At 39.7% G+C, this 12309-nt stretch overlaps 1 protein-coding gene across 4 annotated transcripts in view; it reads left to right on the top strand.

The window, feature by feature from the left end:
• Positions 1-5666, top strand: part of agtpbp1 (ATP/GTP binding carboxypeptidase 1) — a 52786-nt gene extending 47120 nt beyond the window's left edge. For all 4 annotated transcript variants that reach the window (XM_047380609.1, XM_047380608.1, XM_047380610.1 and 1 more), the window contains one exon: positions 3983-5666. In XM_047380609.1, coding sequence (XP_047236565.1) covers positions 3983-4154 — 172 coding nt within the window. In that variant the 3' untranslated portion in view covers positions 4155-5666. The remainder of the gene's footprint in view (positions 1-3982) is intronic.
• The last annotated feature ends 6643 nt before the right edge of the window (positions 5667-12309 follow it).

Genomic DNA, 12309 nt, shown 5'->3' with positions numbered 1-12309 from the left:
TAGAGCATAGATGAGGCAAAAGCACAGCTGTTTATTGGAAAAGGTACATTGCAGTGGCACGATAAAGGAAAATAAAGAAAAGCTGGACTACAGATTGAAATGAATGACCTCAACATTTTTGTAAAATTGTAAGACTAAATGAACCCCTTGCAAGAAAATTTAAATCTTTAACCCATTTATTGGTGCACCTGGTGATTTTTAGTTTATATATATATATATATATATATATATATATATATATATATATATATATACAGTACAGACTGAAAGTTTGGACACACCTTCTCATTCAAAGAGTTGTCTTCAATTTCATGACTATGAATATTGTAGCTTCACACTGAAGGCATCAAAACTATGAATTAACACATGTGGAATTATATACTGAACAAAAAAGTGTGAAACAACTGAAAATATGTCTTATATTCTAGGTTCTTCAAAGTAGCCACCTTTTGCTTTGGTTACTGCTACGCACACTCTTGGCATTCTGTTGATGAGCTTCAAGAGGTAGTCACATGAAATGGTTTTCACTTCACAGGTGTGCCCTGTCAGGTTTAATAAGTGGGATTTCAAGCCTTATAAATGGGGTTGGGACCATCAGTTGTGTTGTGCAGGAGGTGGATACAGTACACAGCTGATAGTCCTACTGAATAGACTGTTGGAATTTGTATTATGGCAAGAAAAAAGCAGCTAAGTAAAGAAAAACGAGTGGCCATCATTACTTTAAGAAATGAAGGTCAGTCAGTCCAAACAATTGGGAAAACTTTGAAAGTGTCCCCAAGTGCAGTCGCTAAAAAACCATCAAGCGCTACAAAGAAACTGGCTCACATGAGGACCGCCCCAGGAAAGGAAGACCAAGAGTCACCTCTGCTGTGGACGATAAGTTCATCAGAGTCACCAGCCTCAGAAATCGCAGGTTAACAGCAGCTCAGATTAGAGAACAGGTCAATGCCACACAGAGTTCTAGCAGCAGACACATCTCTAGAACAACTGTTAAGAGGAGACTGTGTGAATCAGACCTTCATGGTAAAATAGCTGCTAGGAAACCACTGCTGAGGACAGGCAACAAGCAGAAGAGACTTGTTTGGGCTAAAGAACACAAGGAATGGACATTAGACCAGTGGAAATCTGTGCTTTGGTCTGATGAGTCCAAGTTTGAGATCTTTGGTTCCAACCATCGTGTCTTTGTGCGGCGCACAAGAGGTGAACGGATGGACTCTACATGCCTGGTTCCCACCGTGAAGCATGGAGGAGGAGGTGTGATGGTGTGGGGGTGCTTTGCTGGTGACACTGTTGGAGATTTATTCAAAATTGAAGGCATACTGAACCAGCATGGCTACCACAGCATCTTGCAGCGGCATGCTATTCCATCCGGTTTGCATTTAGTTGGACCATCATTTATTTTTCAACAGGACAATGACCCCAAACACACCTCCAGGCTGTGTAAGGGCTATTTGACCAAGAAGGAGAGTGATGGGGTGCTGCGCCAGATGACCTGGCCTCCACAGTCACCGGACCTGAACCCAGTTGAGATGGTTTGGGGTGAGCTGGACCGCAGAGTGAAGGCAAAAGGGCCAACAAGTGCTAAGCATCTCTGGGAACTCCTTCAAGACTGTTGGAAAACCATTGCAGGTGACTACCTCTTGAAGCTCATCAACAGACTATGATGGTGCACTTCTACACAGCCATCATTGAGTCCATCCTCACCTCCTCCATCACCATCTGGTACGCCGCTGCTACAGCCAAGGATAAGGGCAGGCTGCAGCGTGTCATTCGGTCTGCTGAGAAGGTGATTGGCTGCAGTCTACTGTCGCTCCAGAAACTGTACACCTCCAGGACCCTGAAGCGGGCAGGGAAGATTCTGGCTGATCCCTCCCACCCTGGTCACAGACTCTTTGAGACTCTCCCCTCTGGCAGGAGGCTGCGGTCCATCCGGACCAAAACCTCACGCCACAAGAACAGTTTTTTCCCATCTGCCACCAGCCTTGTTAACAAAGCCCGGAAACCACCCTGACATTCTCCCTCCCCCCCCCCCCCCCTTTTTTTTTGCTGACAGGACACCTGTAACTGTAACTCTATGCGTTACATTAACGCTCAGCTTGGACTCCTGCTTTACTTGCACTGCCATACTTGCACAATGATCACCTGCACTGTTGTATTGCTCTTGCATCTTATACTGCTCTATATTTACTCTCACTCACTTAAAACTGTGCACATATATTTATATTATATTGTAGATATGTTTATACTGTTTAATTTGTATTGTATTGCACCGACTACGCCAAAACAAATTCCTTGTATGTCCAAAAACGTACTTGGCAATAAAGCTTTTTTGATTCTGATTCTGGGGGGAATGCCAAGAGTGTGTGGAGCAGTAATCAAAGCAAAAGGTGGCTACATTGAAGAACCTAGAATATAAGACATATTTTCAGTTGTTTCACACTTTTTTGTTCAGTATATAATTCCACATGTGTTAATTTATAGTTTTGATGCCTTCAGTGTGAAGCTACAATATTCATAGTTATGAAAATAAAGAAAACTCTCTGAATGAGAAGGTGTGTCCAAACGTTTGGTCTGTACTGTGTATATTTATATCTATATATATATATAGATATATATATATATGTATGTGTATGTTCTGTACAAAGTTGAATGTGCTGACAACAAAATCACACAAAAATCATCAATGCAAATCAAATCTATTAACCAATGGAGGCCTGGATTTGGAGTCACACACAAAATTAAAGTAGAAAAACACACTACAGGCTGATCCAACTGTGATGTAATGTCCTTAAAACAAGTCAAAATGAGGCTCAGTATTGTGTGTGACCTCCACGTGCCTCTATGACCTCCCTACAACTCCTGGACAGTCTGTGGTGCATCGTGACGTTGGTGGATGGAGCGAGACATGATGTCCCAGATGTGCTCAATCAGATTCAGGTCTGGGGAACGGGCGGGCCAGTCAATAGCTTCAATGTCTTCATCTTGCAGGAACTGCTGACACACTCCAGCCACATGAGGTCTAGCATTGTCCTGCATTAGGAGGAAACCAGGGCCAACCACACCAGCATCTGGTCTCACAAGGGGTCTGAGGATCTCATCTCGGTACCTAATGGCAGTCAGGCTACCTCTGGCGATCACATGGAGGGTCTTGCAGCCCTCCAAAGAAATGTCACCCCACACCATTACTGACCCACTGCCAAACCAGTCATGCTGAAGGATGTTGCAGGCAACAGATCGCTCTCCACGGTGTCTCCAGACTCTGTCATGTCTGTCACATGTGCTCAGTGTGAACCTGCTTTCATCTGTGAAGACCACAGGGTGCCAGTGGTGAATTTACCAATCCTAGTGTTCTCTTGCAAATGCCAAGCATCCTGCACGTGTTGGGCTGTGAACACAACCCTCATTTGTGGACGTCGGGTCCTCATACCATCCTCATGGAGTCGGTTTCTAACCGTTTCTGCAGACACATGCACATTTGTGACCTGCTGGAGGTCATTTTGCAGAGCTCTGGCAGTGCTCCTCCTCTTGTTGATGTGCCATCCTGGATGAGCTGCACTACCTGAGCCACTTGTGTGGGTTGTAGAGTCCGTCTCATGCTACCACGAGTGTGAAAGCACCACCAACATTCAAAAGTGACCAAAACATCAGCCAGAAAGCAGAGGTACTGAGAAGTGGTCTGTGGTCCCCACCTGCAGAACCACTCCTTTATTGAGTGTCTTGCTAATCGCCAAAGATTTCCCCCTGTTGTCTATTCCATTTGAACAACAACATGTGAAACTGATTGTTAATCAGTGTTGCTTCCTAAGTGGACAGTTTGATTTCACAGAAGTTAATTTACTTGGAGTTATATTGTGTTGTTTTTAAGTGTTCCCTTTATTTTTTTGAGCAGTGTATTTTTTTTAAATAGCTCAGTAAATAATAAATATTTTTTTATTATGTGGGGCACATTAAAATTGCTCTTTTATTGTTTTTGTTTCTACAGCAGCTGTACAACTACCTATGTGCTAGAGGAGGATGAACCATCCTTTCTTGATGCGATTGACTACAGCGCGGAAAGCAACGACGAGGATGTCGAGCCTGAAAGCGATGTCTGCAGCGAAGTCCAAGAGAATTTTGATCAGCTGTCGGACATTGATAATAACCACAGGGACTAGTGCTAATCTACATATGTGATGGTTTAAACTTATAATTAGTGCTTGGGTTATTAGCTGAACAAAGTTCAAAGATCTCACTCTGCAAACAGAAAGATGCCACACCTCCTACTTTGTTTTGTGGATAATTAGCTATGGGATGATTTTGTTTTGGTCGGGCCACTGTTATCAGCTCGTTCCTCATGAAGGTGCATACACCATCTGCCTTTCTCTTCAGATAGACCAGTATTAGCAGCTATAAGAATAAGAATGGATTTCACTGAATGTTTTCACCTTTTCAGCACCAAAATATTACGCCCTTCTAAACCTCAGACACCATAAAGCCTCTGAGATGTACATGTAAATAAGCAGAGCACCAGGCGACGCTGTAGTTTATGAAACCCCTGTCACCTGCAACAGTTTGGTGAAAACCTTTTGAGCGAAAAAAAATTAACCAGCCTGCCTTCCTCATGAAACATAGGTGAGCTTTCTTTCGTGTTTCATGCATTAAACTCACCTTTGTTCATTTGTAATCCCTCCCTTCCCTGTTGATCACATGTATCCCAAATTGGAAATATATCACATGACTGTAAAACATTCACATCTTTATGAAAATGGACCTTATAATCTATATATAATTAAGATATGAACACACAGACTTTCCCAGGCTCAAACGCGCACATCAGTTAAACATTTAGACTGAATGTATACAGTCAGTGTTATTCATTGTTTTCATAATCCACAGTATTCTACAGCAGTATGAACAACAAGCATGAGCGTCAGAAACCAAAAGCCCGTCTTTGCACTGATTCTACAAATAGTAAACACTTGAAACAAAGAACAAACTTGAGTGTAAAACTCGCTTTATGTGTTACTTATAATCACCTCTGAAGTTCTCTGAGCCCGGTAAAAGAGGAAGCTCACATTGTTGTGATATTAAGAAGAATGTAGACTGGAATTTTGCCACCTTTTTTATTAATTTTTCCCAAGTGTACGTTTTGCTGATCCATAGAATGTCCTGTCAATGGAAATAGATGGTGCTGCGTATTAAGGGTGTGAAATAGTTTGGATTTTTATGGAGATGTTTCTTTTGGATTTGTACAAATGGTGCATGGCTTATTTGTTTTTATTTGAATTATTTTTAATTTATGAAGTCTTTGTTATGCATCCTGCATGTTCATATGTCTCATTTCTAGTGTATGCCCTTGATTTTAGGTTATTCCAATATTTCTGCTCAGCTCTTAAAGCGTGCTTCTATCAGATCTGTCACTTTCCTTTTTCTTTTCTCATTTCTTGTCTTTTCTTCCATCTCAACCCATTAAATCCTCTTCCTCTGTACCTTGGACTTAATGACCTTAAAAATTGTTTGTGAGTTTATTTTGTTGTCCTATTTTATTTATGTTTGCAAAACTGTTGATGTTTACACTTTGTGGGCGGTATTTTATTTCTTTGGTTGCAAACAAGCAACGTTGTGTGTCATAAAGTTTTAGGTAAAAGTTAAGCATTGGGAAATAAAATGTGAACATGTAAAGCTGATATATTTCGTTATTTTTGGCTAATTGAACCTAAAGTCCTTTTACTGACATGAGAGTGTAGTTCAAATATATCGTTTCTTGGATTTGGAACTAAATGAGCACAAAGATTTGTCCTTGGGAAGGTTTCTTTTCATACTTTAGGAAGCAGCTCTAATTAAACTCACTGAATTATAGTGAGAAATGCATGGAGAGGAAAATTGGTCCCAAAAGATAGAGCAAGACTGTTCTGCTTTCAAACTTTTATTTAGACAATTTTTACAGCTATGATCATCATAATGCTTTTATATTTTATTACAGTTAAAGCAGAATAGTAAACTTAAGTGGAACCTTTACAAAAGTCCCCAAAATAACATGTTTTGTTTTGACCATAGAAACTGAGACAGACGACTTGCCAGTTAACAATAGCTAGATTTATGTATGGTTTGTTTTCAGCCAACTGAGCTAATATAAATTAAACATGTCTCATTCAATCACATGACTTTAGTCACGTCCAAAAGCTTTTGTTCTGACACAACTGTGTCGCAGACTTTCAGTTTTAGATATTTTAATAGTTCAAAGCACTGGATAATTGTGCTGAGCTATTAGATTGCATATTAATTCATTGCAAAAGGTTGGCTGCATGAACCAAAGTAAAAGATAAGCTGTTTTCATTTATAGCTATATTAGCACGAGTAAAACAGATAAAGTTGCTTCATTGATCTAATTAGCAGACAGATTCATAAAACAGAGTGGCAGGTGTGCTTGTAATCATTGCTTGTGTTGGCAATTGTTACCTTTAAAGAAAACAATACAATGTGGGAAACGTTTGGTTTGAAAAAAGCAGTTTTCTAGTGATAGTCTAGTGGTACAGTGGGGCCCCATACAATGTACGTAGGCTGAGGGGCCTCATTGCAGCCATTCGGGGTTTGATTCCTGATCTTAGGACCGTCAGGAAATGTCTTCCCTCCTTCTTTCTGTCTAAATATTTTTCTGAAATAAAAGCACCAGAAAATCATTGCAAAAGAAGACTACAGCAGAATATACAGGTCCTTCTCAAAATATTAGCATATTGTGATAAAGTTCATTATTTTCCATAATGTCATGATGAAAATTTAACATTCATATATTTTAGATTCATTGCACACTAACTGAAATATTTCAGGTCTTTTATTGTCTTAATACGGATGATTTTGGCATACAGCTCATGAAAACCCAAAATTTATATCTCACAGAATTAGCATATTTCATCCGACCAATAAAAGAAAAGCGTTTTTAATACAAAAAACGTCAACCTTCAAATAATCATGTACAGTTATACACTCAATACCTGGTCGGGAATCCTTTTGCAGAAATGACTGCTTCAATGCGGCGTGGCATGGAGGCAATCAGCCTGTGGCACTGCTGAGGTCTTATGGAGGCCCAGGATGCTTCGATAGCGGCCTTTAGCTCATCCAGAGTGTTGGGTCTTGAGTCTCTCAACGTTCTCTTCACAATATCCCACAGATTCTCTATGGGGTTCAGGTCAGGAGAGTTGGCAGGCCAATTGAGCACAGTGATACCATGGTCAGTAAACCATTTACCAGTGGTTTTGGCACTGTGAGCAGGTGCCAGGTCGTGCTGAAAAATGAAATCTTCATCTCCATAAAGCTTTTCAGCAGATGGAAGCATGAAGTCCTCCAAAATCTCCTGATAGCTAGCTGCATTGACCCTGCCCTTGATAAAACACAGTGGACCAACACCAGCAGCTGACACGGCACCCCAGACCATCACTGACTGTGGGTACTTGATACTGGACTTCTGGCATTTTGGCATTTCCTTCTCCCCAGTCTTCCTCCAGACTCTGGCACCTTGATTTCCGAATGACATGCAGAATTTGCTTTCATCCGAAAAAAGTACTTTGGACCACTGAGCAACAGTCCAGTGCTGCTTCTCTGTAGCCCAGGTCAGGCGTTCTGCCGCTGTTTCTGGTTCAAAAGTGGCTTGACCTGGGGAATGCAGCACCTGTAGCCCATTTCCTGCACACGCCTGTGCACGGTGGCTCTGGATGTTTCTACTCCAGACTCAGTCCACTGCTTCCGCAGGTCCCCCAAGGTCTGGAATCGGCCCTTCTCCACAATCTTCCTCAGGGTCCGGTCACTTCTTCTCGTTGTGCAGCGTTTTCTGCCACACTTTTTCCTTCCAACAGACTTCCCACTGAGGTGCCTTGATACAGCACTCTGGGAACAGCCTATTCATTCAGAAATGTCTTTCTGTTTCTTACCCTCTTCCTTGAGGGTGTCAATAGTGGCCTTCTGGACAGCAGTCAGGTCGGCAGTCTTACCCATGATTGAGGTTTTGAGTGATGAACCAGGCTGGGTGTTTTAAAGGCCTCAGGAATCTTTTGCAGGTGTTTAGAGTTAACTCGTTGATTCAGATGATTAGGTTCATAGCTCGTTTAGAGACCCTTTTAATGATATGCTAATTTTGTGAGATAGGAATTTTGGGTTTTCATGAGCTGTATGCCAAAATCATCCGTATTAAGACAATAAAAGACCTAAAATATTTCAGTTAGTGTGCAATGAATCTAAAATATATGAATGTTAAATTTTCATCATGACATTATGGAAAATAATGAACTTTATCACAATATGCTAATATTTTGAGAAGGACCTGTATTGTGTTTTATTAAAAATATCTGTCCATTCCAGCCCGCCCTGGTTCTCCTCATGACCTGCTTTGTTACTGGATTATCCAGAAACGTAGCAGAGCTCTTAACATATGTTACTGTAGCTGGGCAAAATAAAAGTAAACCTCCCAGAAGAACCTATGTAAATCAAAAACACCATAGTCATTCTTTGAGTGCATTAGCAAGTTTAGCAATACTCTGTTCTGTAGACTAACATCCCCTACAACGCTATGTTGAAAAAAATCACGATTACAAAGTCAAATTTTCTTTCACAGCATAAAATAAACATAAAATGTTGCTTCATAGAGGGTGTTTCAGCAAATTTTCAGTTTTAGCTGCAGCAGCTAAAGTTAGGTTATTTCAACCACATATAGAGGCTATAGTCCTCGAAGCAGCTGTCCCAGGTTCGAGTCCCGGACCCAGCGGCCTTTGCCGAATGTCTCCCCCTCTCTTTGGCCCTCCTTCCTGTTTGCCTACTATCAAAAATAAAGGCCTCTAGTGCTGAAAAAAAAAAGAAAAAAAAGAAAAGATAAGAGCTACCAGTCCTGTGTCAAGAAGCATTCTGATGCCATTCCTGCAGGTGGTTGCAAGAACATTACCATGAAAGACCTCCAAGTGCAATTTATTCCCATTACAATTTGATGACGATGTGCCACTTTTTGTCAGCATGATGGTGCACCACGTCCCAGAGTAAAGATGATGGAGAAGCTGCTTAAAGATTGTCGAGTTGAAATGTTGGACTAAGAAAGAAATCTTTTATACATAAAGGGGTAGTTTGGATTGTTTTTAAGCTAGCAAAATTATCATCAGTAATAGGATTCTTGCCTGTAATAAACAGATGACATGTCACAGTGAGCTAGTAGAAAAGTGAAAAAAAAAACCTGTGCTAGAAGGCAAGTTGAAACTACTCAAACTGAAAATGTTAATATGCATGTGATACAATGCTGCAGACCCTTTCAATAAATTAGAATATTAAGTTCTTTCATCTCTGTAACCCAGTTCACTAAGTGAAACATTATATAGATTAAATACACACAGACTCTTTTCAAGCCTTTAATTCTGTTAATTATAATTTTCTGCTTACAGCTAATAAAAACACAATGTTTAAGATTAGAATATTACATCAGACCAATACAAAAACAAAATTTCTAAAACAGCAATGTGGGCCTAATGATATGATATGTCCTTTATTTAACCAGGTAAGGCCTTATTGAGATTAGAAATCTCTTTTCCAAGCGGGACCTGGCATGACGGCAGCAGAGTCACAATAAAAAACAATAAAACAAAATACGTTCATATATAACATAACCAGAACAAGAAGTTAAACTGTCTCTTTCCTAGTCTTTTAAGACTTTTTGCCATGAATTTACCAGTCACCAGTTCTGTCAGTTTGGAGTCTTTCTGGAAGTCATTCCAGGCAGAGGGAGCAGCATATTTAAAAGCTCCCTTACACAGTTCAGTTCTGTCTTGGGGAACAGTCAGGTGATAAAAAGCCTGACAGCGCAGTCCATGATGATTGAGGGGCCTTGTCATAAAAGCAGTCAGGTAGGAAGGAAGTAGTCTCAGAATACATTGTACACAAAAAGCCGCCAATGTGGATGTCTACGGTCTGAACTATCAGGACAGCCATCAGCAGCGTACAAATCACAACGGTGGACATGATGACCGCAACCAGTAATGAAACACAATGCAGAGTGGTACACTGAGTCTAATTTCTTTAGATTCTGCTCTAATGAATTCACATACAAGTCATCGTAGAGGTAAAGTATCATAAGGTATCAACAGAAGTAAAAAGAAATTAAATAATCTCAAACTCTCTGAGAGAAGCAAGATGTGTTTCTAAAGATGAAACCTTATGTGCCTTTTAACGCCTACACAAGACTATGTGCTCCTTGAAAGTGATTCTATTATAAATGATAACAGTTTAAATTTCTGCCTTGTGTACAGTTTTATTCCTAAGAAGAGTTGTTGGTAATGACTGACGTCCAGAGACCCAAAGGTTTTGTTAACAGAGAAAAGAATCTCAGTCCTATCTGACATAACTTGACTGCCAACTCTATTATGATTGGATAGTTTATTTGTGGGTTTTTCTCCATAGGTGGATTTGATTGCTGTGATTCTTTAATTTACTGGTTGCTTTTAAAAGACAGTAATCTGATTGAGCCTTCTTGACTTCAGAAGTAAAATGATTTCTAAACTGTCTAAAAGTCAGCCAGGGAACCAGGGATGAGGATTTTCTGCCTTCAAGCAGACAGTTTGGAGGAGAACCAAGGGTTGGATCTTCCCTTTTCTCCAAGTATGTTTAGTACCTGCTTACAGGTTATTTTCAAAAGGTGCTTCTAATCTGACAAAAGAGCCTCATCAGAACGCATCTTCTAATTTAATGAATTTGACTGTATATTGGTGAATATTAAAGTTTCACACAAATGTTTAGTTTGTCACAGTTTTCTCAGCTGAACAGCATTTACTATGCTAAAGTTTCAATGGTTGGCTGTGTCAATCCACATGCATCTCTTGAAGTTTGCCTAGGTCTGTCAAGAGTGAAGTAAAACATCTGGATTTTGAAGCATGCTAGCATTTGTGCAGCAACCACTTTCTTGTGGTTTACCAGATCTCATTGTTGCTTGATAAATTAGATCAGATGGATTCAAGATCAGCAGACACATCCGTCAGTGTCACCCAAAGAAACCTTAGCACAGTAACAATGAATCTTTGTCACTCATAAAACCATAACAATTGTATTTTGTGAAGGGGTGGTTTCAAATTTCCAATTGTTCAGAGGATTTCTTCTTTTCTTCAAGCCCACATCATTATGACATCTATCTATTACAGGTAAGGTATTGTTTACTGATAATAATTTCACAAAATAAACTCCTTAACCATCAGTCACATTTCAGCATACAAGCTGGTCCAGCAACCTGGGGAAGTTGCACGTTATTAAAAAGGCTTAATATTATATATACATATACATTATGCTAACAAAATTAAATGCATTTGCTCAACAAAGCATATGAACTTGTAAAATGTTTTTGTGACCCTTCAGTTTCCCATTAGAAAGATTTTGATTTGCGAATTGAATCTGTTAAAATTAATATTTTGCTGAGGATTTAATATCTGTTCAAGACTCTTCCAATAGAAATATCTGATCGATCCCTTTATCTCTAAATATTTGGCTAGATGTAGCTTCTAAGGGAGGTTGACTTGAGGACATTAAGATTTTAAGATGATGTTTTATATGATTCGGACTTTACCCCAAATAAGATGGATGCGAGCTATAAGAAGGTGTAAGGTCAGGGTCTCTCACCATATTGTACCTTTTTTAATCAGGGCATACTGAGTGACTTTCAATCTTTGAAGGCTTAAATAATAGGGATTTCTACAGATTTCTTTAGGTACGACATATTAACAGCCCAATCCTCAATGCTAAGAGGGTTTTTGATAATGAGCTATTGAAAGTTTTTATTGGTAAATATACAATGGACTCTGGACTCAAAATCATTTCACGCTTATACAAGGGTCTACGGGAGGCTAAAATGGCAACAATATGTATATAAAACTAAAGGTGGGATAAAGAGACAAATAAGTGTATTTCAGAAAAACCTTGGCTTATATATTGTGAATCTCAGTGGAATATAATGAACTCTACATCATGGAGAACATTTGCCTGGAAACGTCTACGCAGATACTTTATTACACCAGTACATAAATCTCATAAATCAGGCTCATCTGATTGTTGGAGGAAATGTGGCTCCAAGGAAGTCAATCATTTTTACCTGTTTTGGGCCTGTCCAGATATAACCACATTTTGGCAAAATACATGCACTGAACTAAGAATTGTATTTGGGTCAAGAACGGTTTTTAGCTGGGATGAGTTGCTCTTTGGGATATCACACTCAACATCAATAAACATAAAAACTAAATACTTATTTGAGTGTGGCAGCCTGAAAAGCAATCACAAAGAAATGGCTCAAGCCAAGCAGCCCATCCAACGAGGACTGGT

This window comes from Girardinichthys multiradiatus, chromosome 12, assembly GCF_021462225.1.
Source record: "Girardinichthys multiradiatus isolate DD_20200921_A chromosome 12, DD_fGirMul_XY1, whole genome shotgun sequence".
In the NCBI taxonomy this organism is placed as follows: domain Eukaryota; kingdom Metazoa; phylum Chordata; class Actinopteri; order Cyprinodontiformes; family Goodeidae; genus Girardinichthys; species Girardinichthys multiradiatus.
The sequence above is the reverse complement of the archived record's forward strand: the minus strand, read 5'-3'. Positions and strand labels throughout refer to the sequence as shown.